The sequence below is a fragment of the Oxyura jamaicensis genome, chromosome 6 (genome assembly GCF_011077185.1).
Source record: "Oxyura jamaicensis isolate SHBP4307 breed ruddy duck chromosome 6, BPBGC_Ojam_1.0, whole genome shotgun sequence".
In the NCBI taxonomy this organism is placed as follows: domain Eukaryota; kingdom Metazoa; phylum Chordata; class Aves; order Anseriformes; family Anatidae; genus Oxyura; species Oxyura jamaicensis.
This window is the reverse complement of record NC_048898.1, coordinates 19,061,200-19,085,837: the sequence shown is the minus strand read 5'-3', so window position 1 is coordinate 19,085,837 and position 24,638 is coordinate 19,061,200. Positions and strand designations below refer to the sequence as shown.

The following is a 24,638-nucleotide window of genomic DNA, read 5'->3' as shown; positions in this document are numbered from 1 at the left end:
TGGCGGGGCAGCGCCCTGCCCGCCGGGCTCGGCCGCGCTCCCTCAGCCCCTCGGGGCCGGACGGCGCCCGTCAGGAGGGAGGCCGCCCCCGCCCCGTCACGCGGTGCCGTGCCGGCCGCGGGGCTCGGCAGAGGCGGAACATAAGCCGGCGGCAGGAGAGCCGTGCTCCGCTCCGATCAGTGCCGAGCCGTGCCGAGCCGTGCCAGGCCAGGATGGGGGGCTTGTTGCTCGCCGCCCTTCTCCTCCACAGCGCCGTCGCTTCGGGCGCGTTCGCTGGCGGGCGGAGAAACGTGGACCCCGAGACCAACATGAACATCGTGAGTCGCCGGGGGGCACGGGGCAGCCGGCGGTGCCAGAGCCGGGCCTGGCGGGTGTTTAATGTCATCTAGAGCACGTTTTGGGGCTTTGAGCTTGCTAGTCAGTCTAAGGTTAATGGAATTCGAATGGAATTTAGTCTTAAAATCGCTTTGGAATGTTAATGTCACTGTTAACTATTGAAGATTCCGGTTAAGAGAAATAGTGTGGTTTGTGTAAGTGCCCCTCTCTTCCTTGCCCGGCAGCCTGCCAGTAGACTTCTAGTCGTGTCTTGCATTTCTGACATTTTCTCAAAGCATAATTGGAGTCAAAAACAAATAGCAAGTTCACTGGCCTAATGGAGTTACAGATGGAAGAAGTGAAATTAACGTAAAGCTTGAGACAGATGGGAGATGCATCTGTTAATGAAATTATAGTATTAAAACAAGCGTGGTGGTTTTATTGTTTTCTTCTTTGGCTTGTCAGGAAGTTCAGTTAAAAGCTGTGCAATGCACATAAGATTTTAGGAGAATGGTGAGTAAGAAACGGCACACAGAACCGCAGCTGGAGGCGGCAATATCAGCAGCTCATGCATGTGAGGATTGTGATCTTAGTGCTTTAAAGCAGCCCCGTTAGTGGGTTTGTTTCAGCACATTTGTTTCAGTAACATTGCCTAAATGTTACACAGAGGACATGAGGACACTAAATTAGGCATAAAGTCTGTGTATAAATGTGAAATGTCTTTGAAGAAGTCTTTCCCTTGAGAAGAGAGATGAACTCTGCGTGGAATCATAGAACCATGCAATACCCCGAATTGGAAGGGACCCGCAAGGATCACGGAGTCCAACTCCTGGCTTTGTGCAGGACCACCCAAAAATCAGGCTGTGTGTCTGAGAGTGTTGTCCAAACGTTTCTTGAGCTCTGGCAGATTTGGTGCCATGACAACTGCCCTGGGGAGCCTGTTCCAGTGCCCAAACGGGGTTATTCCCGCCTTCTCATCTCTCAATATGCCACTATGATACTAAATGTTGTGAGCACTTGCTTATTATTGGAAGATACTAGTTTTCTTGAGAGCAGATTTCATTATTTGCCTACCATTTCTGTCTCAGTGTTTTGTCCTGTTACCATAATCTCCTTTTCAACTCTGCAATCTCCTTTATCATTGGAAGTGGTGCTCAGGTAACTAATGTGACAGATACGGATGGGGACAGGTTAGGGACTTCTCCTAGGTTAAAGTTTGTGCTCTGGCTTGTTCCTATCCAGGGTAAGTTGCAGAAGAGAACCTGTCTGCACTGAACAGATGAATGGTTATGGCACATTCCTACCACATCCTTTGATTTCAATTTGCTGTCTGTGGAAGGAACACAGAGTACTTTGAACATGTTAATGAGTGAAGGAGGCCGAGAGTCTGACTCCAAGTTGGTTTCTTTTCTTTCTTCAGAGTCAAATTATTGTCTTCAGGGGATATCCTAGTGAGGAGTATGAAGTGACGACAGAAGATGGCTATATCCTTTCCATTAACAGAATTCCTTATGGAAGAAAAGGTCGCGGGTGGAGCAAAGGTAAGGTTGATTTCTGCTTAGAAAAATGGGAGGTCATGAAAAAGCTCTCCTTGATTTACGGAACTTCTGTTCCTAAAATAATACAGAAAAAAATAAAGACTATAACTTGTGGAGTTAGATGGCTGGTGATTATGACCAGAATAGTTTAGGCACATGTAGAGTGACTTGAGTAAAAGAAGATAGAAAGGTATATTTTCCTGGTGATTCCATTTTGTGACAATAATGCAAAACCTTTAGTGTTGTTTGATTTTGTTTGTGGGGCTGAGAGGCCTCAAATCGCTAGTAAGTGCAAAATAGGGGTTAAGATTTTTTTTTTTTTGAGTAATGAAGTATCTTGAAAAGATACTGATTGAACCATTGTTGCATTGTTTCAAAATATATTTAAAATACCTTTTCATTATAAAATAATTTTGTTTAAAATGCTTGAGAGTTTTCAGAAGAAAGTGCAGTTAGTACGCCTCTTTTTATGAAATGTAAGTAAATAATGTAATTCTTACAATATAATAAGTGATTCTTACTGGAATGTTCACAAAATAATTACTGCCTGATTTCTGGGAGAAAAAAAAAAAAGTTAATTACAACCTTTGAAGTTGCCCTTGCAGTAAGTTACAAGCTAGAGCAATGCTGTCTACTGTTGTGGTGCCATTTTGTACACAGTACACGGCTGGTTAAATAGATAAAATACTGTAATAAGAAAATCCCCTGAGAGCATCTTGAGGACAATATCTTTAAAAATATATTGCAAACTAGGATATGTAACAGGTTGTTGGCAGCAGTCAGCCCAGATGAGATTGTTTTATGTCTGTGATTTGATGGGAGAACTGGGAGGGGAATTGGCATATGCCACCAGGCCACTGTCACAAGCTTTAGGAATTACTGAGAAAGACGACATAAAACCATGGAAGGGATGCAGGGGATGTTCAGGTGATGAGGTGGCAGAGGGGAAGTGTAAAGGGAATGTAAGCTGACACTTAGAGGCACAATACAGGCAAAGGTTTTTGCAAGACTGAAGGATGGAATGCTTTAAAAATTAGAGAAATGTGTTTGGTAGAAGAGAGAGTGATGGCCTTTGACTTGCTGTCATCTTGCGCTGCATACAGAAATAACAGTACACCTGAACAGCAGTCGCGGAATTTGGTATCATTTCACCACCATTATAAAAGATCTTACCAACAATTCCATGCACACAATAGCATCCAGTTTGTATAGGAGCTGTACATGTCCTGAAGACTACCTCAGAATCTTTGAGAGGTAAAAACATGGCACATGCTAGGAAATGAGTGACTGCCCTAAAGCCTTGGGTGAGAAGAAGTCCCGTGGAAAAATCCTCTCCTCTGCCAAAGGCTGAGCAGCAGTCTTCCTGACCTTAACTATTGGTTTTGCATGAGCTAGGGTGTTTGCACTACATGCTGCCGCTCACAAGGTTGGTGTGTAAAGATCGGTGCGTGGACAAGGCCAGTCAAATCTGGCAGGTGTCTTTGTCCTTAAAAAATTCAGAGAAGCCACAGGAAAAAGGCTGCCTTTGAACATGCTGATTTTGTCAAATCCTTCATCTATGACATAAGCAAACAGAAGTTTCCTGACTTGTGGGAATTCTCCACATTCCCCTTGCCACACCCTCGACCCCAAGTTCATGTTTTGCAAAGTGCTTTAATTTTAAAAACAAGTATTACTGAGCACATTTGGGGAAGTATGATCTCCTGGAAGAATGAAGATTTCAAAGTTCATGTTGATCTTAAGTTTTTATAGACTTGGTATCTTTTCCCAGAAAGATACCAATGTTGTGTTACTGCTGACTTAGTGTATGTATGCCATAATTCTTTTGCAATACCTGCTTAATGTGAATAGGATCCCTTGGAGTTACATATCACATGATGTTTTGGAACAAGACCTACAGTTCCTCAGCTCAAAAAATGGAAAAATGACTGTAGAACCTAAAAGCAAAACATCAGTGATTTTTTTTCTTTTTTAGTAGGAATTAGTTTTAGCTGTCTTACTGACAGGTGTTGATGTAACGCTAAAAGAGAACATGATGGTAAGAATAAGAGGGATTAAATTTGGAAATATATTTTCCATTTAGATCTGAGGTTGTGCATGATGAGAACAAATTATTATATACATGAAAAGGTAGTTTAAGTCCTTACTCTCTTTATTCCCTTTGGTGTTTTTTTTTTTTTTTTTTTGGATTAGAGGTTATACAAAATTGTTATTGTCCAAGTCAGTTTGTCTTGTGATAGTACAAGTCATGTGCTTGGTGAAGTGAAAAAGGAACTGGCAGAAATTCAGAAATTGGTGGCGAATGGGAAGACAGTTAAAGTATTAAAGGATTTAAACAGTTTCTCCTTCCTGTGTTATGAAATGTGCGAGTAGTGGTTTGAGGAGAGCCTCTTCTTCAAAAAATAAGAAGTTGGTTGGCCTGAGTTTAGTAAAAGGGAAGAAAGTATAAAGCAAAAGTGATCATTACAGAAAACAAATTTAATGTTAGGCTTGAAAATCACACACGCTGTTCATAAAGCAATGCCACACTTCATAAATGTTCATAAAGCAATTACCACAGTGCAGTAAACGATGGTGTTGAACTATACTGTCTCTTGTGCTAGTCTGACACTGCCAGAAACTTGCTGCAATTCCCTGGACAGTGCACCGCAATTTTATTTTAACAACATGGGGAAAGCAGGCACCAAAAAGCTTCACTGTCACAGCTATAAAGGATGCCAGCAGGGAGGAATCTTGTTAATTTGGATTTATGGAACCCACGGCAAACTCTTATGGCCATGACTTAGAATGTAGGGTCTAGTTGTGATTTGGCTGTTTCTGCTGAAAAATCTTAAGTCCAATTTACTGAACTGACTCAATGTTTTCTCCGTTGAAATTGTAGTAGAATGATCCCTCATTGGAGGAGGTAAGTTCCTGAGTGATTTCTGCCATTGAGCTAAAATTACCATGTATCAGATTTCAGTTATTAATGGGGGGAAAATGTCACCTTTGATACTGTGTGATCTAGAGCTAGGTCTTCAGTATTTCTGAAGTTCATTTTCCTCCTGAAGGATTATGCGTCATTTTATTTTCCTTCAGCAAGAACCTTCCATTTTTAAAAATCTGTATTCCAAATAAAGGTTTCATTTCTCTTTTTGCAGTAGGAGAGTCAGGAGAGAACCTTCCTAAATTTCATGTGGGTCTTTACGGTGGTTCTTTTAACTACTTAAGTTAAGGGGAGAAAGGCCTTTGGCACATGGGGTTCCTTGTTGTCTGTACATGCTGCTCTTTGGGTTCTGCCAGAACTTTGCTAACAGAATGGTGTTGGATGGAGATGATGTTGGTGCTGCTAACCTTAATAGATTAAATCAAATAGATTAGATATTCAAAACTGAAGCAGACAACTCACCTGAATTTCTCTCAGGCATTCAATTCCAGATGAACAGGAAGCAATAATAAATGTGTTGTTTTTCAGGTCCAAGGCCTGCTGTGTTTCTGCAGCATGGTTTACTTGCTGATGGCAGCAACTGGATCACAAACTTGGATTACAATAGCCTTGGCTTCATGCTGGCAGATGCTGGCTATGATGTATGGCTGGGAAACAGCAGAGGGAACACCTGGTCCAGGAAGCATATACACTTCACAGTGAAGCAAGAAGAGTTCTGGGTTTTCAGGTACCCTCGTCTTTGTAGGGAAACTTAATGTGCTGTTTGTGAGCAGGCTTCTCTTCCTGTCTTTGCCCATCACCTCAGTTCAGTCACGATGTGAATGTACAAGATACTTTCTGGTTACGTGCCCTGTCATGTATGTAGGGGTAGCAAAGGGGAGTTTTATAGTCAATACAGTGTCCTGAGACAGCTTTCATAGATGTTCAGTAGAACAGTAATTGCTTTCAGCAGTGCTTGGTGTGTTGACTTAATCTCCAGGGTGTACTGCTTCATCCAAAGGCAGCTGTGCTTTATGTCCAGACAACTGATCCTCAGTGCACTGAAGTTCCATGCATCTGTAACACACTGTTTTTATCTTTGCTTTGTAGCTTTGATGAAATGGCTAAATATGACATTCCAGCCTCAGTGGACTTCATTTTGAAGAAAACTGGCCAGGAACAATTATTTTATGTTGGCCATTCCCAGGGTACCACCATGGGTATGTGAAGAGATTCATTCATTAGAACATGCAGTAGTTGGAATGGTATCAAGTTCCACAAGTGTGGGTTAATGATGAAAAGAACAGAACTTCAGAAATCTACTGCTACTGTTTTTCAACTGCTTTCTGAAATATTCATCAACATTAAAAATAAAAGAATTAACTTTTCTGTGCTTGCTTAAAGTGGGAAGCTGTTGAAATGAAAAATTGAAGTCACAGGTAGCTGTCAGTACAGTTTCTGTTAAATACTTTGAGCTACACATAATAATCTAGAATCATTATGTATGTGTAGAATAGAAATTGTCACTTACTATATGTAAGGTTTGCATCAGGTGCTTTTAGACCTGCAAACGGAAAGAACGAGAAGAGTGTTGGGTTAGTTAGCATGGACTTGTTTTTCAGAAGAAAATAATTTTTCCTGATATGCTTAATTTAATTTGTGTTCTGCATTAACTAGATTAATTTGAAATATCTGAACTGGTCCTAGAGACAACAGTCAATCTATTAATCTAAAAATCATTTTGCACACAACATCTTAAATTTTGTAGAATCACCAAATAAAATTCTCATAGATCTTGTGTCAGTGATGAGGTTTGCTAATTATTCTCATCTTGTTCACAGCTTTCATTGCTTTTTCAACTTTGCCACAGCTGGCTAAGAAAATCAAAATGTTCTTTGCCTTGGCACCAGTAGCTACAGTCAAGTTTGCTACTAGCCCTCTGACAAAACTGGGAGTGTTTCCTGAGCTGCTTCTCAAGGTTTGTGTTTGAATGTATAAATTTTAAGGTGAATGAAGGGTGTCCCTCTCTGGTTGAAAACAGTGTAGCAAATAATGGTAATAGCTGTGGATTAGAGATTAACATGTCCCACAGGAATGCTGGGCCAGTTTTTCCAGCATAATGCTATGGAAATCAGCAGTGGTTTCTCTGGTTTTACTACTGTCTAACGAGACAATTTGCATCAGTGAAAAGTAGTACTTCACAAGCACAACTTAATAGGTGGAATAAAGTTATGTTTTTTCAGTTACAAATTTCTAGAATTCAGGCTACAGATATCACACAATTACTTAAATAGTTGGTCTATTTTAGAAGAGTCATGTGTTAGCTTTATATAGAATTCTTTTTGAATTGTCATGAGCTTTAACAGATATATTTCACAATTAGCCGTTTAATAGTGGAAGAGGATCCACCAGAGCGTGATGAAGTGCAGCAGCTTTATTTAGACGCTATGAATCATTCCCAAATGAGTTTACCTTTCACCATTATTAACAGCAAGGGGAACGTAGGCAGATTGGCAGGCTGCAGTAAATGCCTGGAGTCAGACATTGTGAACATCCTGCTGTGTGTCACTTTTAACACTAGCATTTCTTTACACCACCCACGGAGCTTTCCACACAGACCTGTTTATCCTATGAGATAAACTCTTCCCTGATGTACCTTGTACAGATTTAATGCATGTCTTTGTGCATTATTTGCTCCCCTCTCCAAAGGGAGTTAACAGAAAAGTGGTGCTAACAATTGTGATCTCCTGTTGCTTGTGTAATGAGCTTTGTCCAATGAGGATGGTAGCTGATCAGTGCCTTGTGCAGATGGTCATGTTGTGCTGGGGAACTTGATTCTCACGATGACTTGCAAAAAAACTGCAGTGTACAAGTGCATGACAGTCTGGGGGTCAGTCATATCCTTGAAGAGCTGTCACTTTCTACGGAAGTGCTCAGTCGGCTGTTTTCAAATCCTTGGCTGTTTTTAAAAATACCCACCAAAAGGAAGTGGTCACCACAGCTCATGCATCTGGTTTCTCTTCCATGGTTTGAAGAGAGGAAGTTGCAAGTACAGAGCCATTTAACAACAGATGCACCTTAGAATATTTTAGCCTTAAACAATTCTGATGACAAGAAGCTCTACAGTACTCCTATAAAATAATTTAAAACTGAGATTAGGTTTGAAATTCTTGAGTGATTGCCCCAGTTCCCATGTACGTTTTGTGGGTGATAATTGACTGTGTCATTTGTAGCAGAAGCACTAACCCTGACCTTCCCATTGGACTGTAAACAAAGGTTGATAAGGAAATACGTCATATGAAAATGATTTAACTTGCCTATCACCAGTGCAAATGGAAGTAACTACCTTAAGAATGCTGTAGTATGAAAAGTAAAACCAGATGATTATATGGAATTACATGTTTGTCCTATGTGTTTGTTACTTTGCAGGACATGTTTGGGAAGAAACAATTTCTTCCTCAGAATTTTTGGCTGAAGTGGCTTGCCACCCACGTTTGCACCCACAGAATACTTGATGACCTTTGTGGCAACATATTCTTTCTTCTGTGTGGCTTCAATGAGAGAAACTTGAATATGGTGCGTTTTGGTGACTTTGATAGTTAAGTTATTGTGAACTCATAATGCAGCATTGACTGTATGATTGTACAGATGGTTCTTTATATGTAATTAGAAAAAAAAAAAAGCCTCTTCATTGTACTGAGTTAGGATTAATATCTTTCCTTGATGCAGATGTAGTTGCCCAGTGGGAATGGATAGAATTAACCTTTGAAAAAGGTACTAGAAAACTAAAATTAACATAGATCTGTTGGAGCATTGTTTTCTGCAACTGTCAACAGAACTGTTGAAGTTTTTTGGTCTCTTGGTTAGCAAATTAAATTTCTTTCTCTGGGAGCAGCTTCTGTCCCTGCTGATACCTTTATCTGTGGTCCTAGTTTGAGAGGACTTGTCCATAGGATTTGCTTTGTTGTCTAAAAGCTAGTTAACAGCAATTGGCATGAGACTGCTTTTTTTTTTTTTTTTTTTTTTATGATGATGCTTAGTGTTTCTACGTCCCTGAAATCAGTAGAAGCTGGTATCAGCTTACCTACAGGTGGAAGAAGGCTGAGGATTTTTTTAATTGTAGTGAGATGGAATTAGCACTTCCTTTTTCACTGCATGCAAAAAAAGTATATATTTTACATCAATGTGTTAGTACTTTTTTAAAATATATTTTTCTTGTCCAGCACATAGAGTTTTCATGGTTTTGTGTATCTTTTTTTTGTTTGTTTTCTGTCAGGTTTTAAGTTTCCCCTGGGTATCTTGTACTTTTAAACTCAGGGTATATGAAGTCTTGAATCACTGTGAACTGACAACTTCTAGTTTAGATGTAGACTAGGGTCTAGGTTTCTGTGGAGGTCCATCTAAATATTATTTACTATGTTCCCAATTCTTAAAAATATTAGCACTTTTTAAAAGATAATCCTTAAGTAATTTTATATATTTAGAATGTCCTTGTTAGGTTTAAAATTCATCTTTAAAGTTCTGCAGTTAATTGTAAGCAGTCCCCAAAACATTAGAACCTTTTACCTCATCTGTATGTGTGGCACCAGTTAACTTGTTCAGAACAGTTTTAAGAGGAATGGAAAATTTTCTGTTAGTTGTTCAAGAAGAAAAAATGGGTAGAGCTGTTGCACTATGAGGAGTAAACCACGTTAATTATCTTGTTGCAGAGCCGTGTGGATGTGTATTCAACACATTGCCCTGCAGGAACATCTGTACAGAACATGATCCACTGGACCCAGGTAAGCTTCAGAATCACAGATGTCCGTGACTCTGTCTTGTTTGTAGAATAGTGACATCTCTGATATTTATGTGGAATATGTCAGAATATGAAATGAAATTCTGGAACTGCTAATCGTCAGAATGACAGCTGTTCACTGCAGCTGCTTTGATGATACTGACCTTACGGTGGCTTACCTCTTTCCTATTTCTGTGAATAAATGATAACATTAAGTACTTCAGGAAAAAAAAAAAAAAAAAAAAAGTGGAATAACTTAACTCAGAGAGATGCTGTAACAAGTATTTGTTCCCCTTTCAGCAGACCTCATTTTCATTGTAAGTTGTATTTTTAGCCAGGGAAAAGTAGCAGGCTTTTTATTTGCTGGTTGGCTTCATTTTGTATTTTATTAGTATATTGTGAACTTTACCTCAATATACAATTATTTTATGCCTGTGATGCTACTGTGCCCAAGGCTTGCTCAGAAGGCACATCTATACACTGGCAAATAAGGGGAGACATTTGCCATGAAAGCAGTCATAAGTGCTCCTTGTGATCTTATAGTGGAACTTGTTCATCCATTCGGAAACAAGCTGGTGTGCGGTATGTAGCTGTTTAAGCGTTTGCTGGGAAACTGCTGTTTCAGGGAAAAAAGTAGGTGGTGAACTGTAGAGAGTAGTATTTATAAGGAAAGTCCATTGTTGTGTTTTTATATATTTAGACAGCTATGTAAATATTGCAGAAGTAAACATGAAGCTGACACATTCTGGATTTGGATTCTGGAAATTGTTTTCCTTAGTGTTTCCTAGAGTTGTTACGAAAGAGTGTGGAATCTTAAGGGATGTGACATGGTCTGATGGTACTGAATGTTAATGTTTCCCGCTCCCATGATGCTGGTAAAGCAGTGATACTTCTTATGCTAATACTTCGTTCTTGTGTCAATTGCCTTTCCTAGTTCTCCAGCTGACATAGGCTTTTTTGTTCCTTTGATAAAAGTGTTCTGTTTTTTCTTTGTGTGTGAATATTTGTTCATTTCTAGGCTGTGAAATCTGGGGAACTCAAAGCTTATGACTGGGGAAGCAAGGCTGCAAATATGGCTCACTACAACCAGGTAGACATCTTTTATGGATCTATTAAAATTTTTGAGTGGCACACAAGAAAAAAGTCTTCGGGCACTTCTCTGAGTGTTGTATTTTTACTATGTACATAAAGAACCATGAAGCTCTGAGGTAGTCCTAAATATGGAGTCTGTGCTCAGATACGAAGTTGTGGTGGCACGGTGTTTCTTGAGGATGATGCTTTTGCTCAGATTTAGTTCTGGTCCTGCCTGTCTAGGTCATGAGGTCCCAGTGCACTTCTCACAAGAAGGAACATACCGTCAATTCAAGTGTATTGCTTATCTTCATCTTGCTTAATCTCCTCCTGTGTTTGTTTCTAAATTGCTGAGTGCAGTACTAAAAATATTTTGCCCCTTGTCACTTTAGCGACGGGGAAGTATTGCTGTATCATCCTTTCAGAGGAGGAATCGTTCTTAGTGTTTGATTAGGGGTTAGAAATATCTAAATGCGATGCATTTTCTGAGACATCCCACTACACAGTAGTCCTTCCTGCTAGCTTGTAAACTCACCAAGCCACATCTTTACTGCTGTGCATGCTACAATATTGCAGAACTCTTTGGAATTACATTTTTTCTTGAAAGTCAGGACTTTATCTACATCTCTGGTCATCCAAGAGCAAAAGAGAAAATCAGAATCTAACACGTTCTTCTTGCAGTTGCTAGTATATTGCACTGCAGTTTAGTACCGTGCTGGAGACTTGTTCTTTCTAATGCTTTTGTTTTCACTTTTTCACTCCTCAGTCTACTCCCCCTTTCTACAAAGTAAAGGAGATGACTGTACCAACTGCTGTGTGGACTGGTGGACAGGACTGGCTGGCAGACCCAAAGGATGTTGCCATGCTCCTCACTCAGATCACAAACTTGGTTTACCACAAAAACATTCCAGAATGGGAACACTTGGATTTCATCTGGGGCCTTGATGCACCTTACCGCATGTATAATGAAATAATTAACATGATGAGGAAATATGTCTAAACCCGCATGGTATTTCAGAGTATTAGCTCATCAGAAGTTGTTTTTTTTTTCTGAAGCATATGCTTTCCTGGCAGTAATGCTACATTGCTTATTTATGATGCATTTTTGAAATGCCAGCAATGACTACTGAATTGGACTCGTATGTGATTTGTTTTTCTCAGTATTATTTCTCTCTCCTGCACAAATCCTCAGTATAGCCTGCTGATTTTGCACACAGCGGCTTGGTACCCCCCAAAAAACCAGCAGTGTGACTTTGCACAAAAGGAGTATTTCATGTGCATATAGATTTAGTGACATGTCTGAAAGACAAGTTAGTCCACTGAGCACCTCAGGTGCTTGACAATAAAGCTGGTTTGCTCTGCATAAAGCACTGCCATTTCTCAGTACATTGCCATTTCTGAGTACCTTTCAGAAGTATGCCTTGTACTGCAGTGACCCTGTTTGGTGCTGGTACTTTAAAAAGCACTTAGTGACTTCCTGCAGCATTATTTTAGCCATCACTCACAGGCTAGCTACATCAGATTACTTTTTTTTTTTTTTTTTTTTTCCTCCAACATTGCGCAGAAGAACTGTCTTGAAGCCAGAGAAGATCACCACTGTCAGTTGAAACCTCCTGTTTTGGAACTGATTCATTACTGCATTTTTCTTGATTTCAGCAGTATCCCTGAAGCCTTTTCGTGTTCCACATGACAACTGTGGATAAGGATCATTATTTGCCCTTGAAGATTTCTGGAACGAGAGAAGCAGTTAAAAGAAATACCACTTTTTGTTAGCTTTGTCAATAGGTTAAGACTTTCAAGGAGAATAATGTAACATAATTGTGTTTTGTTTGCACTGACCACTAGAAAACAAGCTCCCCCCAGTATACCACTGGCCAGGGAAGGGCCAATGCATTAGTTCTATAGCTCGAGTGACTTAATTAGCATGGACTCTTCCCATTAATCTTCTGCTGCTTTGCAGATCTGTTTACTTTTTAGCTGCTTAAATGGTGCTTGCCACCATTGTGTTCACCATACAATAACCTGGAGAAGCTTGGCAGTATTTATGACGATTTCCATTTGTCTCAGCTTCTACTTTAGAATGGGACTAAGCCCCCATTTAATGGGGGAAGAGGATTCACATCTGCTTTAAGGGGCTGACTTTGGAGCTATAGCTTTCTCTGGTGTAGGTGCCTTACTCTCTCCATTGACTGCACAGAGGACTTTGGCTCCTTTTGAATTGCACATAAGTTCAGTGCCTAATGTAGGTGTATGAACAATCTCCAGAGTCAGTTGCCTCAGTCCAGATGAAAATTTCTGTGCCAGAGTTGGAGTTCAATCCAAACCTCTGTCAGTAATCCTAACAGGAACACAAGACTTTCCTATATGTCATAGAAAATAGTACAGTTTAAACTGTGACAGCCTTTTTTTTTTTTTTAAAAAAAAAAAAGAGAAAAATGCATAAGCCATATGCTACATTTTTGTTTGTTTGTTTGTTTTTCTTTTTAAACTCCTAATTCAGACTCAGGGAGTCCTCAGGCTTTGTTTAAGGAAAAAGTGGTTCATGGTGTTGCAGATGTGATTCCTAGCAGGACCTTTAAGTTTGCTTTATAGCAGTCATATTTGCTCTACATTGCTATGCTGGAAGGAAGACTGTAAGAATCCAAAGAGGCTAAATCGGCAGTTGTGATGGTATGTGATACAGCAAGAGCCATGTGCATCCTGTTTATTAAGCTTGAGGTATTTCAATAAATGTGAGAGACCTGCCTGGAGTTTGGAGTGACATGCTGTTTCACTTCTTGTTTCATGAATGCATGTGAGATTTTGGGACAGAGTCCAGAGAGCCAAGTCTGTTTTTCACAACTATTCATCCATAGAACAAGTACCATAAAAAAATAAAATGGAATTTTACTTGGCTATTTTACTTCTTTCCTGAAAGAAGCTTTGCCTAAACCTAAAAGGCCATTTGTGTTGTTTCAAAAGATTTTTCTGAGACTTCTAGGTAAGGTACAAACTATAAGTAACTGCTCACAAGAGAGAGGCATTTTCTAAGCCTCCCGGTGAAGGGTTCCATTCAAACTACTGACACGGTGGAAAGCTGCTTGGATCACATTCTTAAACTTTGAGTAATTACTGACTGTCTAGTAATCTCATAAATAGCATGTGACCACGTTGTATGGTAGGGAACTAATCTTTTCCTTCGTGCATTTGGTGTGAACCCCCAGCTTTTGACCTTTTTAATCTTCAATAATAAACACTCTCAAGCCATACCTTTCTGTCCATTCTAAATACAGCAGATGCACAATTGAGATAGCACGGGGTATTAAATCCTGTCGTCAGCTTTTTCAGCTGCTGAACCCTCCGTGTGCCTGGAAATACAACCAGAACAGCTGAAGCTTTATGCAAAAGCCATTATGGAGCTTCTCTGCTTTGCTAGAGCAGGGATGGACACGGGAATTAAGAGCTGCTGTGCTGTCCCTGGCCTGCTATGTATGAGCACTGAATGACACAAAGTTGGAGAGGCATCAGTGGAAAGAAGTGTGCAAAATAATGCATGAAAAGTTAGATGCTTGATCTAATAAGGAACAGTGATGTGATCAAACTAAGCTAGGAAGCTGGAGACAGCAGTCCCTGTGCAGCTGATGGATTGTCAGACTGACAGACCTGTCTGCATCTGAAGCGAATGCACCGTTCAGGGTGTTCACTCATGGATCTACAGCACGAACAGGGCACCTGGTTTTGCCCGTGAGTAAAACCAAAACAGAACTTTGAAGATACGTTCAGACTTCATCTCACAGAAGGCCTGATGACAGTAGGGTGCACATACAATAGTAGTGCCTGCTGCTTGGTGTTCAAGCTCAATGCAGAGCATTTTAATGGTACATAGTGATTTTGTATCAGGTGATAACACTGGCAAAAGTTCACACATCAGCTCCATCAACATACAAGTGAGGCAGCATAGGACTTGGTGGTAAAACAGCCCTACTCCATGGAGCTCCATAAGCAAAACAGTTTAGTCAGCTTGGGAACAAACTAGTTTTGTATAAATTACTCTTTATGGTAAAGGTGCCATACAAATATGGTCAATGCAAATACTTTATTAGCAGAAAGTTGTAAATGGTTTTCATATAAGACATGAGAGGAATCTTGATGGAGGAATAGATTTTCTGATAATAAAGCATGGCTGTCAGTAAAAGATTGTGCTGTAATTAAAGCATATATTTATATATGCTTTCTTTGATGCCTTATAAAATACAAATCCATGCGGCAGCATTTTGTGTCATGAGTGCTAATGGCCTGTCTTCTCTAGTAGCTTATTTTCAGATAATTTTGTATGAATACAATATGGCTGAGATTGCTTCCCTGTAGTCAGATTTCACTGAAATCATCAATGGAATAAAAAATTAAGGTTGGACGAGCAGTAGTCAGGATGCCTAAGACGATTGCCTAAGTCTTATTTTCTGAGGATAGTAAGCTGACAAGTGCCTATATTTCGTGATTTCTGGAGAAGAAAAGGGGATGCATGTAGTGGTAGAGGGTGTGAATCAGTTTTTCACTACTGAATTGTGAATTTTGAATGAAAGAATTTTAAGGTCTTTTCCTAATGGTTATTATTTTGAAAACTCATCCTGCTAAAGCTTGAGAATGAACAATTTACTTTGCTGGCAGTTTTCTGTCCCCAGGCACTGTTAGGAATTTATTAAAAAATCCTTAATTAAGCTTTCCTTCCATAGTGTCTGGAGAGTTTTTGGTGAAGCTTTGTTGGGACGGTGGAATGTTGGTATGAAAATATTTTGATTAGGAAAACGTGTTAGTTCTGTTAAGTACTTTGTGTTTAGGCTGAAGTTTTCGCCAAAACAGAAAACAGAAGAGGAATGTGTGTGCAGGATGCGTCTCGGAGGATCCAGCAGACGTTGTGGCCCTGGGTTCTTGCTGCTTACCCGGGACGTGAGAAGCGGGGGCTCTTGTCCCTTGGGATTCGGGTCCACGACCCGAGCCTCGGCTTACCAAGACGTGAGGGGGCTATAGGTTGAAAAAGACACAAGTCTGCAGAGCTCCCCCTTTTCCTCCCGTGTCACAGCCCCACGCCCCCAGCCCTGAGAAGTTCCCGTCCCCCTCCGTGTGCTGCTGTCCCTCAGGGTGCGGGAGAGGCCGCGGGCACCGGGGGGCGCTGTGGTAATGGCGGCCGCGGCCTGGCCGCCCCGCGGCGCGCCGGCGGGGGGAGCGCCGGGCTTGGCGTGCCGTGGCGCCGCTTGTTCGCCAGCGGGAGGAGGGACTGGCTGCGCTCTGCTCCCCAGCCCTCTTCCCTGTCACTGTCCTCAATAAATTATGGTCTCTGTTCCCGGCACCCGACTTCTCTAGAGAGGGCTCAGCACGCACCGGGAGATGCCTTATCTCTCTCTGGCACTCTCCCATAGAGGCGGGGGAGAAGAGCAGGAGGGAGAAAGAAATTTTGCCCCTGCTGTTGAGAGATTAGTTTCAGCCTGTTGACCCTGGTTTTCCCCCATCTTAACTTTTATTTATTCTCCTAACCACTTGTTAGTGTTTTGCTGTTTACCTTGCGCAGCCTGGGGTAGGTGCTTGTGTCCTGTGCTCATGTGGAATCTATTTGCGACCCTTTGCGGGGCCTCATTCCAAACTATGTGCCCTTCAACCTAAACTCCAGAGCAGCAGTCTTGATTTTTTAAGAGACCCATTTAGAGTCCTGTAACACATGGGGGAGTTTGGCAGCATTGTTAGCTGAGTGAAAAAAGCTGGGGTTGTATTCCTGAATTAAATACGGAAAGGATTTGCATGCACTTTGTCTTTTCTTCACCTTGCGCTGACAAGGAAACCTAAGTTTGAGGAGTGAAAACGTGAAATAAATGCTTTTTGGTGGCAAAGGCAAGGAGCTTGAAGCCGGTTTCTGGAGAATTAGGATTTGCCATCTCTGATGCATGACGATCCGCTTTCCGGAGCCTGAATCAATACCCAGCAGGGCAAAACTTGTCAGTGGAGTTCATCCTCCCCAGCACCAGCAGATGGGGTGCAGCGCTGATGGCTTTGGCCGCCTTGGAGCTGCAGGCAGTCACCGAGGTAAGTTCTGCTTGCAGTCCTCGATTTGCTTGGACTTCACGTTGCAGGATAAGCAGTAAGGCTTCAAAATTCTGTAATTTTTCCTTAAGGGACTTAAGAATATTTTTCTATAACAATCTGCAGGCAAAATGCTGATTCTTCTTGTTTTAGCTGATAGGCACTATTGTTTCTAGAACTTCTTGAGAATTCAACATGATTATTAGGGATTAGTTGGAACAATGTCTTTAGGGCAGATAAACAATTTCTGTCAATCTCCCTTTTGGCAGATTTGAAGTACATTATAGCAAAAAATCCTTGCACAATCCCAATAAAATAGAAATCATGTATCACATCTGGGAGGGTTAACATCTGATTGTAACTACATACATCAACAGAAATCATCTTTTAGAAGAAAAATTTCAGTCCCAGAGGGTGAATGAGTTACAAATGCATTTTGCACATTCTTGTTATGAGATGGAGGTCAGGTTAAAATATAGTAAGAGGACTGAAATAAATTTCTTGAATATAGGTCTTCATCCATTAGATTAGTGTATTTCACAAGGTTTTAGTTTCACTACATTCAACAATCTGAATTCATTGAGTTCAACAGCACAGTCTTACACCGGCAGAACATCTGAGTCTATTTCTAAAACACCACAGATAGAGTCTTTGAAGGCCATACCAGAGCTGTCTCCAGCAAATAACTTATGATTGCCTGAATAATAGGACACATTATAATAATGTTACTGTTTCAGTAAACTTGAAGTCTAAGGAGGGAGCAAAATCTGTACATACTTGAAGGATTTTCTCTCGAAGATGAAATATCAGAGACTGAAAACAGGGATTAAGAAAAGTCTACACATAGATCAGAAAAGGTCACTTGCTATCGCATCGTTACTAAGAAGCAAGGAAGTTCTGTCTCCTGTATCTCCATCGGTTTCTTTTCTGAATAGAAAAGAACTAAAATCATCTGAACAAGCTAATAAAGTCATCCAGGAAGTTGAGCTCACTTCCAATATTAGAATAAATGCTGTACCTACAAAAGAGGTGAGTTCATAGGAAGCTGATGGCAAACTCTGTTTCCCTAAATGTTCAAAGCTTTGTTTGTCATTTTCAAAAAGCACAAAGAGAAGCAATGTCTTAGAATTAAATCAAGACCTCCATCTTTTACCCCTACAATACTTTTAGCAAATTTATAATGCTGGGACTCAAGCCTGCTAGCTTTTTTCTGTTCAGTGATTGGCTATGGTCAAAGGGAGATAATTTAAAGGACACTGTTCTAACCAGTGGATCTTTGAATTGCATCATACTTGGGTGAAGGATGATATCCCTATCATATTACTCAAAGAGCTCTTAAGTTGTGGAGTGAATAGTATAATAATGCATTAATAATTGTCACTAGGTGTCTGTTTGGAAGGAAAATGACATTGTAATTAGTATTCTTCCCAGGAAATGAGGGATATTTTGTTCTGTTGGCTCAGTTTTGCATCTAGCCAAGTGGATTTTGTCATGTCAAGTGGTCAGTGGAGAACCTCAAAAGTAGATGGAGATAAATCACAGCTACTACATTCAGGCTGGAAGCATAGTGTATGTCTTACTAAGATTTTGACTTAGCCTATTTTATACCAAAGGGCTTGTTAGGAAAACGTGTGCACATCCATTGGCCACAAAACATCCATGGGTTAGACCTGGAGCTTAGGTACATAATGCATCTTTGGTAGCAGAAAAAATCAGTAGTAGGTTATGTTTCCTCACCTTTAAGGGCAAAAGGATAACAAAGGATGGTACAACTTAAATGAGTAAAAGATAGCAGTTTTTTAAGTGTATGTAGTAAGTGGAAAGTATTCCTACCCTCTTTCTCTGAAATTCACTGCTAAAGAGTTCTGCATTTCTAATTTTTTCCTACCATGCAAGCCTTTTGTGAAGTTTCAGTGATTACTCCGGCTGGCTAATTCTGTTCTGAGATTGTAATGCATTACACCGCTTCTGTACAACAGGAAAGGGAACTTCCTCTTTAAAGCTACGCATTACCAAGCTAAGTAAGGAGAATTTCTGTCTGGGCGGAGTTTTCCTCTGAGCAGCCTAGATAAAGGCTTGCAGGATTTAGAGAGCCTCAGAGAGCAATCAGCATGAACTGCACCGTGCCGGACGGAGTGCTGCACTGCTATGCAATGGACAGACAGCAGGGCAGGCTGTGCCTTCAGTTTCTTTGGGACTTTGTCACAGCAAAAGAGCCATTGATCAATTCACCGTTTTTTCCAGTGCTGTTTTCTTTTACAGCATACATGGCTTTCTGTCTTCCATATATTGCACTGGACTTTTTCAGCACTAGACTGCCAAACTTGAGAAAATACAAAATACAGCCACAGAACTATCCAACTCTTGGAATGATGGTGCCTTGCATTATTCAGAGTGCGTATCACCACGTGGTTTGGATTTTCCCAGTGACATTTCTCCACTGGTACTGGAAACCAGTGAATCTACCAGTGATAGCTCCAGAGCTGCCCGAGGTCCTGCTGCAAGTAGTAATTTGCCTGCTTCTGTTTGATTTTGAGTATTTCCTGTGGCATTTGCTTCATCACAGAGTGCCGTGGCTCTACAAGACCTTCCACAAGGTGCATCACAAGCATGTATCAACATTTGCTCTTACTACACAGTACTCCAGTGTATGGGAACTGTTGTCACTGGGATTCTTTGCTGCCATCAATCCATTGCTCCTCGGATGTCATCCTTTGACAGAAATGATTTTCTTCCTTGTAAACATCTGGCTGTCAGTGGAGGACCATTCAGGATATGACCTTCCATGGTCAACTCACCGACTTGTGCCATTTGGTTGGTATGGAGGAGCACCGCATCACGATCTCCATCATCTGAAATTCAAGTCAAACTATGCTCCTTACTTCACCCACTGGGACAGACTCTTCGGGACATTCACAGAGTCACATTCTAGTTAAGAATATTTGCATGTGGATGAACTCTTTTTTTTTTTTTTTGATAAACTAAACAGGGACATTATTTTTTCAAAGACATATGGAAGATTGTATATTTGAAGCTACTTATAAAGTCCATAGCTATTTATAAGAAATCCCTTTAATATATATGTATTTCTATGCATACTTGGAACTTCCTATGTTATATGACTGTAAAGCCATAGTAAATATGTTACTTAAATTTGTTTGAGTCATAGGTGTAAGGGAAGCATTAAGAGATATACGTTCTCTCTTCTTTCCTTCTTTTCAGCTTTCATAAAGCATGTATTGTATATTATGTATGATGTTTTATACATACACCAGAAAAAATTATCTTACTACTGTAAGATGTAAACAGAGAAGGTACAGAGCATGGATTTTGTGGAGTTTAACCTGCCAGAGCATTTTATTGTACACTGATATTGTAAAAAAAAATGCTGCCAAACAAAGCTAGTTTGCTGACTGTGCGATAATTTTTATATTTATATTATAAATCCTGATGCGCTGTTATGAACAGGAAATAAATATGGTCATTCTTTTAAAATGATGCTTTATTTCATGTTATTCATTGCTCTGTTCATGTTATGAACATGTATGATTTCTTTTGCAGAGGTGTAGTTTATTTCAGTTTCAGACATCAGGGTTTCTTTTAAAATGTCATATGGTTTCAAAAGTGAGTCACTTTTTTTTTTTTTTTTTCTTTTTTCCCTGCAGAATCATGTTGTTTTTAAATAGTTTTTGATTTGGTAGAAATTAGATAATGCAGTTTTAAAAGTCAGGGTGAAAATTTTGTTATCACGTCTTTAAGAAGCTTGAATTATTTTCACTGAAGTTGCAGTGTGAGAGTAGACCATTAAGCAGCCCTTAAATGAATAGGAGCAATTTCTGTATTGGTCCTTCACAAGCATGTCATTTAATTGGTACTAGCGTGCAAAAGCCTAATGAAATATAAATAAAGCTTCTACAGAATAGAGGAATATTTCATACAGATTTAAGGGAATGCAATTGAAACTGTGAGAATGTGGATACATGTTGCTAGGAGAATAGTTCTGCATGAAACATCAACCACGAAGTCTCAGAGAAATCACAGTGAAAAAGAAAAACCACAATAAAAACACGTGAAGAGATAAGCAGGTCTTCTCTATCTCATTCTGCAGAAATCCACATGGATTTTTTGTGTACACTACATAACGTTTTAGTGCTGATAGCCTTATATCATCTGTATTACTAGTAAGCTACTCAGGAAAGTGGTTGGAAAAGGAAAAGAACAAGTAACATAGAGAGTGTGTAATGAATGCTTACACATCATCACCCAGAAATGTAATAGTCATTCTGTTCTGTCTAGGGGGTTTTGTGACCTTACAGAGGCTGTTTGTCCAGGAGAAGACAGAGCCCTTAATATTTCCCATAATGTGAACTTATAACGGGAGCAGTACTTTTGGACTCTCTGCATCTTTTTGATAACATGAAATAATTTTGATGAACATCTTCATAAATAGTGTGAAGTGCTGCAGTCATTACATAAGGCTTATGTCTTTGCTCTCTGGGTATCACAGAAGTGCAATGCTTCTTTTTAGAAGCATGACACAAAATTGCATCCTGAGAGCAAAAGCAGAGTCTATAGAACTGGAATTTTTGCCATGCATTTATTCAGCTGAAAGAACAAATTCCTATTTTTCCTGATTATTATAATCTTAACTATTTTGGGGTGTGCTACAAAGAAAAGTAAGTATTCTTTTCTTTTGCCAAATGCAGGAGGCAAAATACAGTCTCTGATTTCCTTGAGCTGTTTAGCCATTTTGAGGTATCCCAAAGTTACCCACTCAGTTCTACAAATCCCATCAAAGTCAGCTCAGCAAATACGGAACATCTGGTGGGGATACTCTGTGGTTTCAATGGGTTATGCCAGATAATATAACTATGTATTGTAACTGCACTCTAATAGTCTGTTTTACATACTATCGACTCTCTAAGTAAGTGAAGTTAAAGCTAACTTTGGTATGTCTCTGTAAGAAGCCTATGAGCAAATCCCACAAGCAAAGTTGTAATTGAACCCCTGGGATTTACTCTGCTTTTTTTTGTGTGTGAAGCTTAACAGATTATATGTAACAAGTACTTTAATACAGGAGAAAGAGTCCTAGTCACCCACAGACAAAACTATAATTGCACCAATCAAGGCAAGTGGGATAGTCCCATTCAACACCGAGAGTATAGCGTAACCAGCAAGGAGGCTCAAGGTGGCAATGCAAAGGGAGAATGTACGTCATGACAATTCCGCCAACTCCTCTGTTCGCCTATGTATGTTCGCCTACTATGTTATGTAGTGTACACAAGAAATCCATGTGGATTTCTGCAGAATGAGATACAGAAGACCTGCTTATCTCTTCACGTGTTTTTCACATCCTACCTGTTTACATGAGTTCAGACAGATACCAAGATTGCATTTCCTCAAATACGGAATTTTCAGATTATATCTATACTGAACCTCTTGCCAATCAGGCCTGGAATGTTGATTTAAAGGCTTATTATTGCATGAGTTTGGAATACTAAAAAATAAAAATAAGACTAATTGTCATATAAAATTTTCCAAGTACATGTTCAGAATGGCTTATTTACATTGCATGTTAGAAATCTCTGTACTTTGTCATCATTACATGATCTTAATGCACCTTGTCCCTATTTCTCCAATGCTTTGTAGGTAACACAGGCTTTATTGATATAAATGATTGAGGGATGGAAAATGTTTTCATATTGTATGTACTTTGAAGCACTTTCTGTAATGCTATATTATAACTTTAGATGTAGGTATGAGAAAAAATTGCGAGCAAAAGACTCAGACAAACATGTAACCTCAGGCGTTTGCAATTCAATGAAAAGCAAAATATAGGCAAAAACATATACTGAAGGCAAAGCAAATAAAAGTTGTGTTTTTTTTCCTGTTTTCATTGAAAGTTCAGCATATGCTGTCCCAGTGAGCGTGAGAGCATAGCAAATTTTGTGTATAGATGGTGCTGAGATTTTAAAACAGGATTTTACAGATGTTACTTCCCATATTTGCATTTCCTCATAGTCTTACCACAAGTTTTTACCAGGCAAATGGAACAGTGTGACACTCTATTGTAAGGGTTTATGTCAGAAAACCAAAACCAACTTTCTCTCTTCTGTTCCAAAATTCTCCTAGCTTCCTTCCTCATTATATGGTGTGATGCGCCACAGACTTTCCACCTAATCTGCTGGAAGCCAATCTGTTGTGCTTTGTGAGCAAATAGTGCATGTTTGCACAGATCTTTGAAGCTATAAAATGAGACTTTTCATGCTGCTATTGTCTTCTTTGTCTTTCTCAAAATCCTAATTTAATGAAGGTCAAAGAAATCAGATTTTATGTGCATCTCTCTGTAGTTGTATTTTAGTTCTGAAAAGTGGCACGTGGCTACATATTGAACTGTTTGTCCGATCTTATGAATTGCAGGAGTTCTGAAATTCTCACTAGTTATTTAACACTATGCTTCTATTGAAATTTAGGCCGAGGCTTTCAAATGATTAAAGGTGTTGCAACTTTATGGTAACAATTTCCAACACTGCAAATGGACCCGTGTTTTTGCTTAGTGGATGGAAGAAAATGTGTTCTTTGGATCCCTCAGAGAGTTTGAGAAGTGTAGAGCCATGCTGAGTCAATATGCACTTCTGGAAATTGCTTTGTCCTTATTCATGTTGATCAAATGCAAGTACCTTCCAGGGAAAAGCAGCACAGTGTACAGTCTACAGTCGTAACTTTTTATGAATTGAAAAATTAGTCATTACTGGGTTTAATGAATCAGTTAATCTAGTGTGTTATGTTTAAGACTATCAGACTATTCCAACTTTAAAGCAGTTTTGGAACAGTTTTTAATGACAGAACATTAAATTGTCATTAATTGCCTCTCCAAGTTACTGGAAGCAGTGTATAACTGTGATGTGGCTTAACTTTAGTGAACTCAGTAATTTTACTTATTCTTGCTTTAATCCACAATTAAGCTTCCACTATTACCTGCATACATCCATGCACTCCTTTTTGAAGCACCTGTGAGGCTGCTTCTGAAAAATCAGTCATCTGAGTTTAAAAAGAAAAATCTTACAAACTACAAAAACCCTGTGGATTTATTCCCAGATTACCTTGGATGACAGACTAATTAGTGTGAGTTCACTATCACATTTGGATACAGACCACATGTAAGACCCTGGGTTTGTGCACTGGGCTTGGTGGATATGCTGGTTTGCTCCGATGTTTAGGCTGGTCCTGCATCGTTCAGTATAATCCAATCTGAAAGGTCTTTGTCACAAGATCTGGAGTTCTGTTTGTTCTATGTTTTCCTTATAAAAAAAACAACAATCAGACAGTTGCTCTCCAAAAACTCAAACATGTTTCTAATTTTTGGAAATTGGAAGTTTCTCAGGACACACAAACACCCCACACCTCCAAAGCAACTAACACAAGCATTCCAGACTCTTAAGAGAAACAGAATGAATATAGAGAGGCCTTTAGCTGTGGAAAATAATACTGAAAAAAAAATTAAATCTTTCTTTTCAGACTTTCTTATTTTTAAAAAGAAGGCTTGAAAAGCTTGCTAATCACCTCATCCCCCAAACTGCACAGCTTGCCATGATCGAGGCTATAGGTGTGGACAAGGCAGCAGAAGGAGAGAAAGGAGAAATACATCAACATGCAACAGGTAGCTCTGCCCTTGGTCAGCACAAATGCAAGTATACCTTTCTGTCAGCTATATGTTGTTGTTGTTGTTGTTAGTTTGTTTTTAAAGGCACATGGACAGAAGTTTTAAGATAACAGGTTTTCCGTATGGAAACCCAAAAAGCTAACCTGCCAAGCTGGATGGCTGGTAGGCCAGGCAGGCAGAAACACGGCTAGTTTGATTTGAATATATGGAGAGAAACTAATATTATAGATATGCAATTTGGAGGGATGTGGAAGGATATATTACCAGTACTTGCAACGGGAGTTTAAATGGCAGGTACTTTAATTTGCCCTCAGCACA

The 24,638-nt window shown here is 39.7% G+C and overlaps 2 protein-coding genes across 3 annotated transcripts; both read left to right on the top strand.

Annotated features, from left to right (window-relative positions):
• The first annotated feature begins 7 nt into the window (after positions 1-7).
• Positions 8-13,854, top strand: LIPA (lipase A, lysosomal acid type). The gene is made up of 9 exons (XM_035329989.1): positions 8-317; positions 1,736-1,856; positions 5,308-5,506; positions 5,869-5,978; positions 6,600-6,736; positions 8,188-8,334; positions 9,468-9,539; positions 10,554-10,625; positions 11,373-13,854. The coding sequence occupies exons 1-9, from the start codon at positions 213-215 to the stop codon at positions 11,604-11,606; spliced, it is 1,197 nt and encodes a 398-aa protein (XP_035185880.1). The 5' UTR covers positions 8-212; the 3' UTR covers positions 11,607-13,854.
• Positions 13,855-16,023: 2,169 nt separating this feature from the next.
• Positions 16,024-20,043, top strand: CH25H (cholesterol 25-hydroxylase). Of its 2 annotated transcripts, none has more exons than XM_035329991.1 (2): positions 16,024-16,660; positions 18,637-20,043. In XM_035329991.1, the coding sequence occupies exon 2, from the start codon at positions 18,769-18,771 to the stop codon at positions 19,591-19,593; it is 825 nt and encodes a 274-aa protein (XP_035185882.1). In that variant the 5' UTR covers positions 16,024-16,660; positions 18,637-18,768; the 3' UTR covers positions 19,594-20,043. The 2 variants fall into 2 exon arrangements, with proteins under 2 accessions (XP_035185882.1, XP_035185881.1); XM_035329990.1 differs by having other exon boundaries at positions 18,554-20,043.
• The last annotated feature ends 4,595 nt before the right edge of the window (positions 20,044-24,638 follow it).

What these genes read in the sequence shown, in the direction of transcription:
- LIPA (XM_035329989.1), top strand. Translation starts at nt 213, where the DNA reads ATGGGGGGCTTGTTGCTCGCCGCCCTTCTCCTCCACAGCGCCGTCGCT. An exon ending in AGGTCGCGGGTGGAGCAAAG is followed by an intron (nt 1,857 to 5,307) that starts GTAAGGTTGATT and finishes GTTGTTTTTCAG; the next exon opens with GTCCAAGGCCTGCTGTGTTT. An exon ending in ACATGATCCACTGGACCCAG is followed by an intron (nt 9,540 to 10,553) that starts GTAAGCTTCAGA and finishes GTTCATTTCTAG; the next exon opens with GCTGTGAAATCTGGGGAACT.
- CH25H (XM_035329991.1), top strand. Translation starts at nt 18,769, where the DNA reads ATGAACTGCACCGTGCCGGACGGAGTGCTGCACTGCTATGCAATGGAC.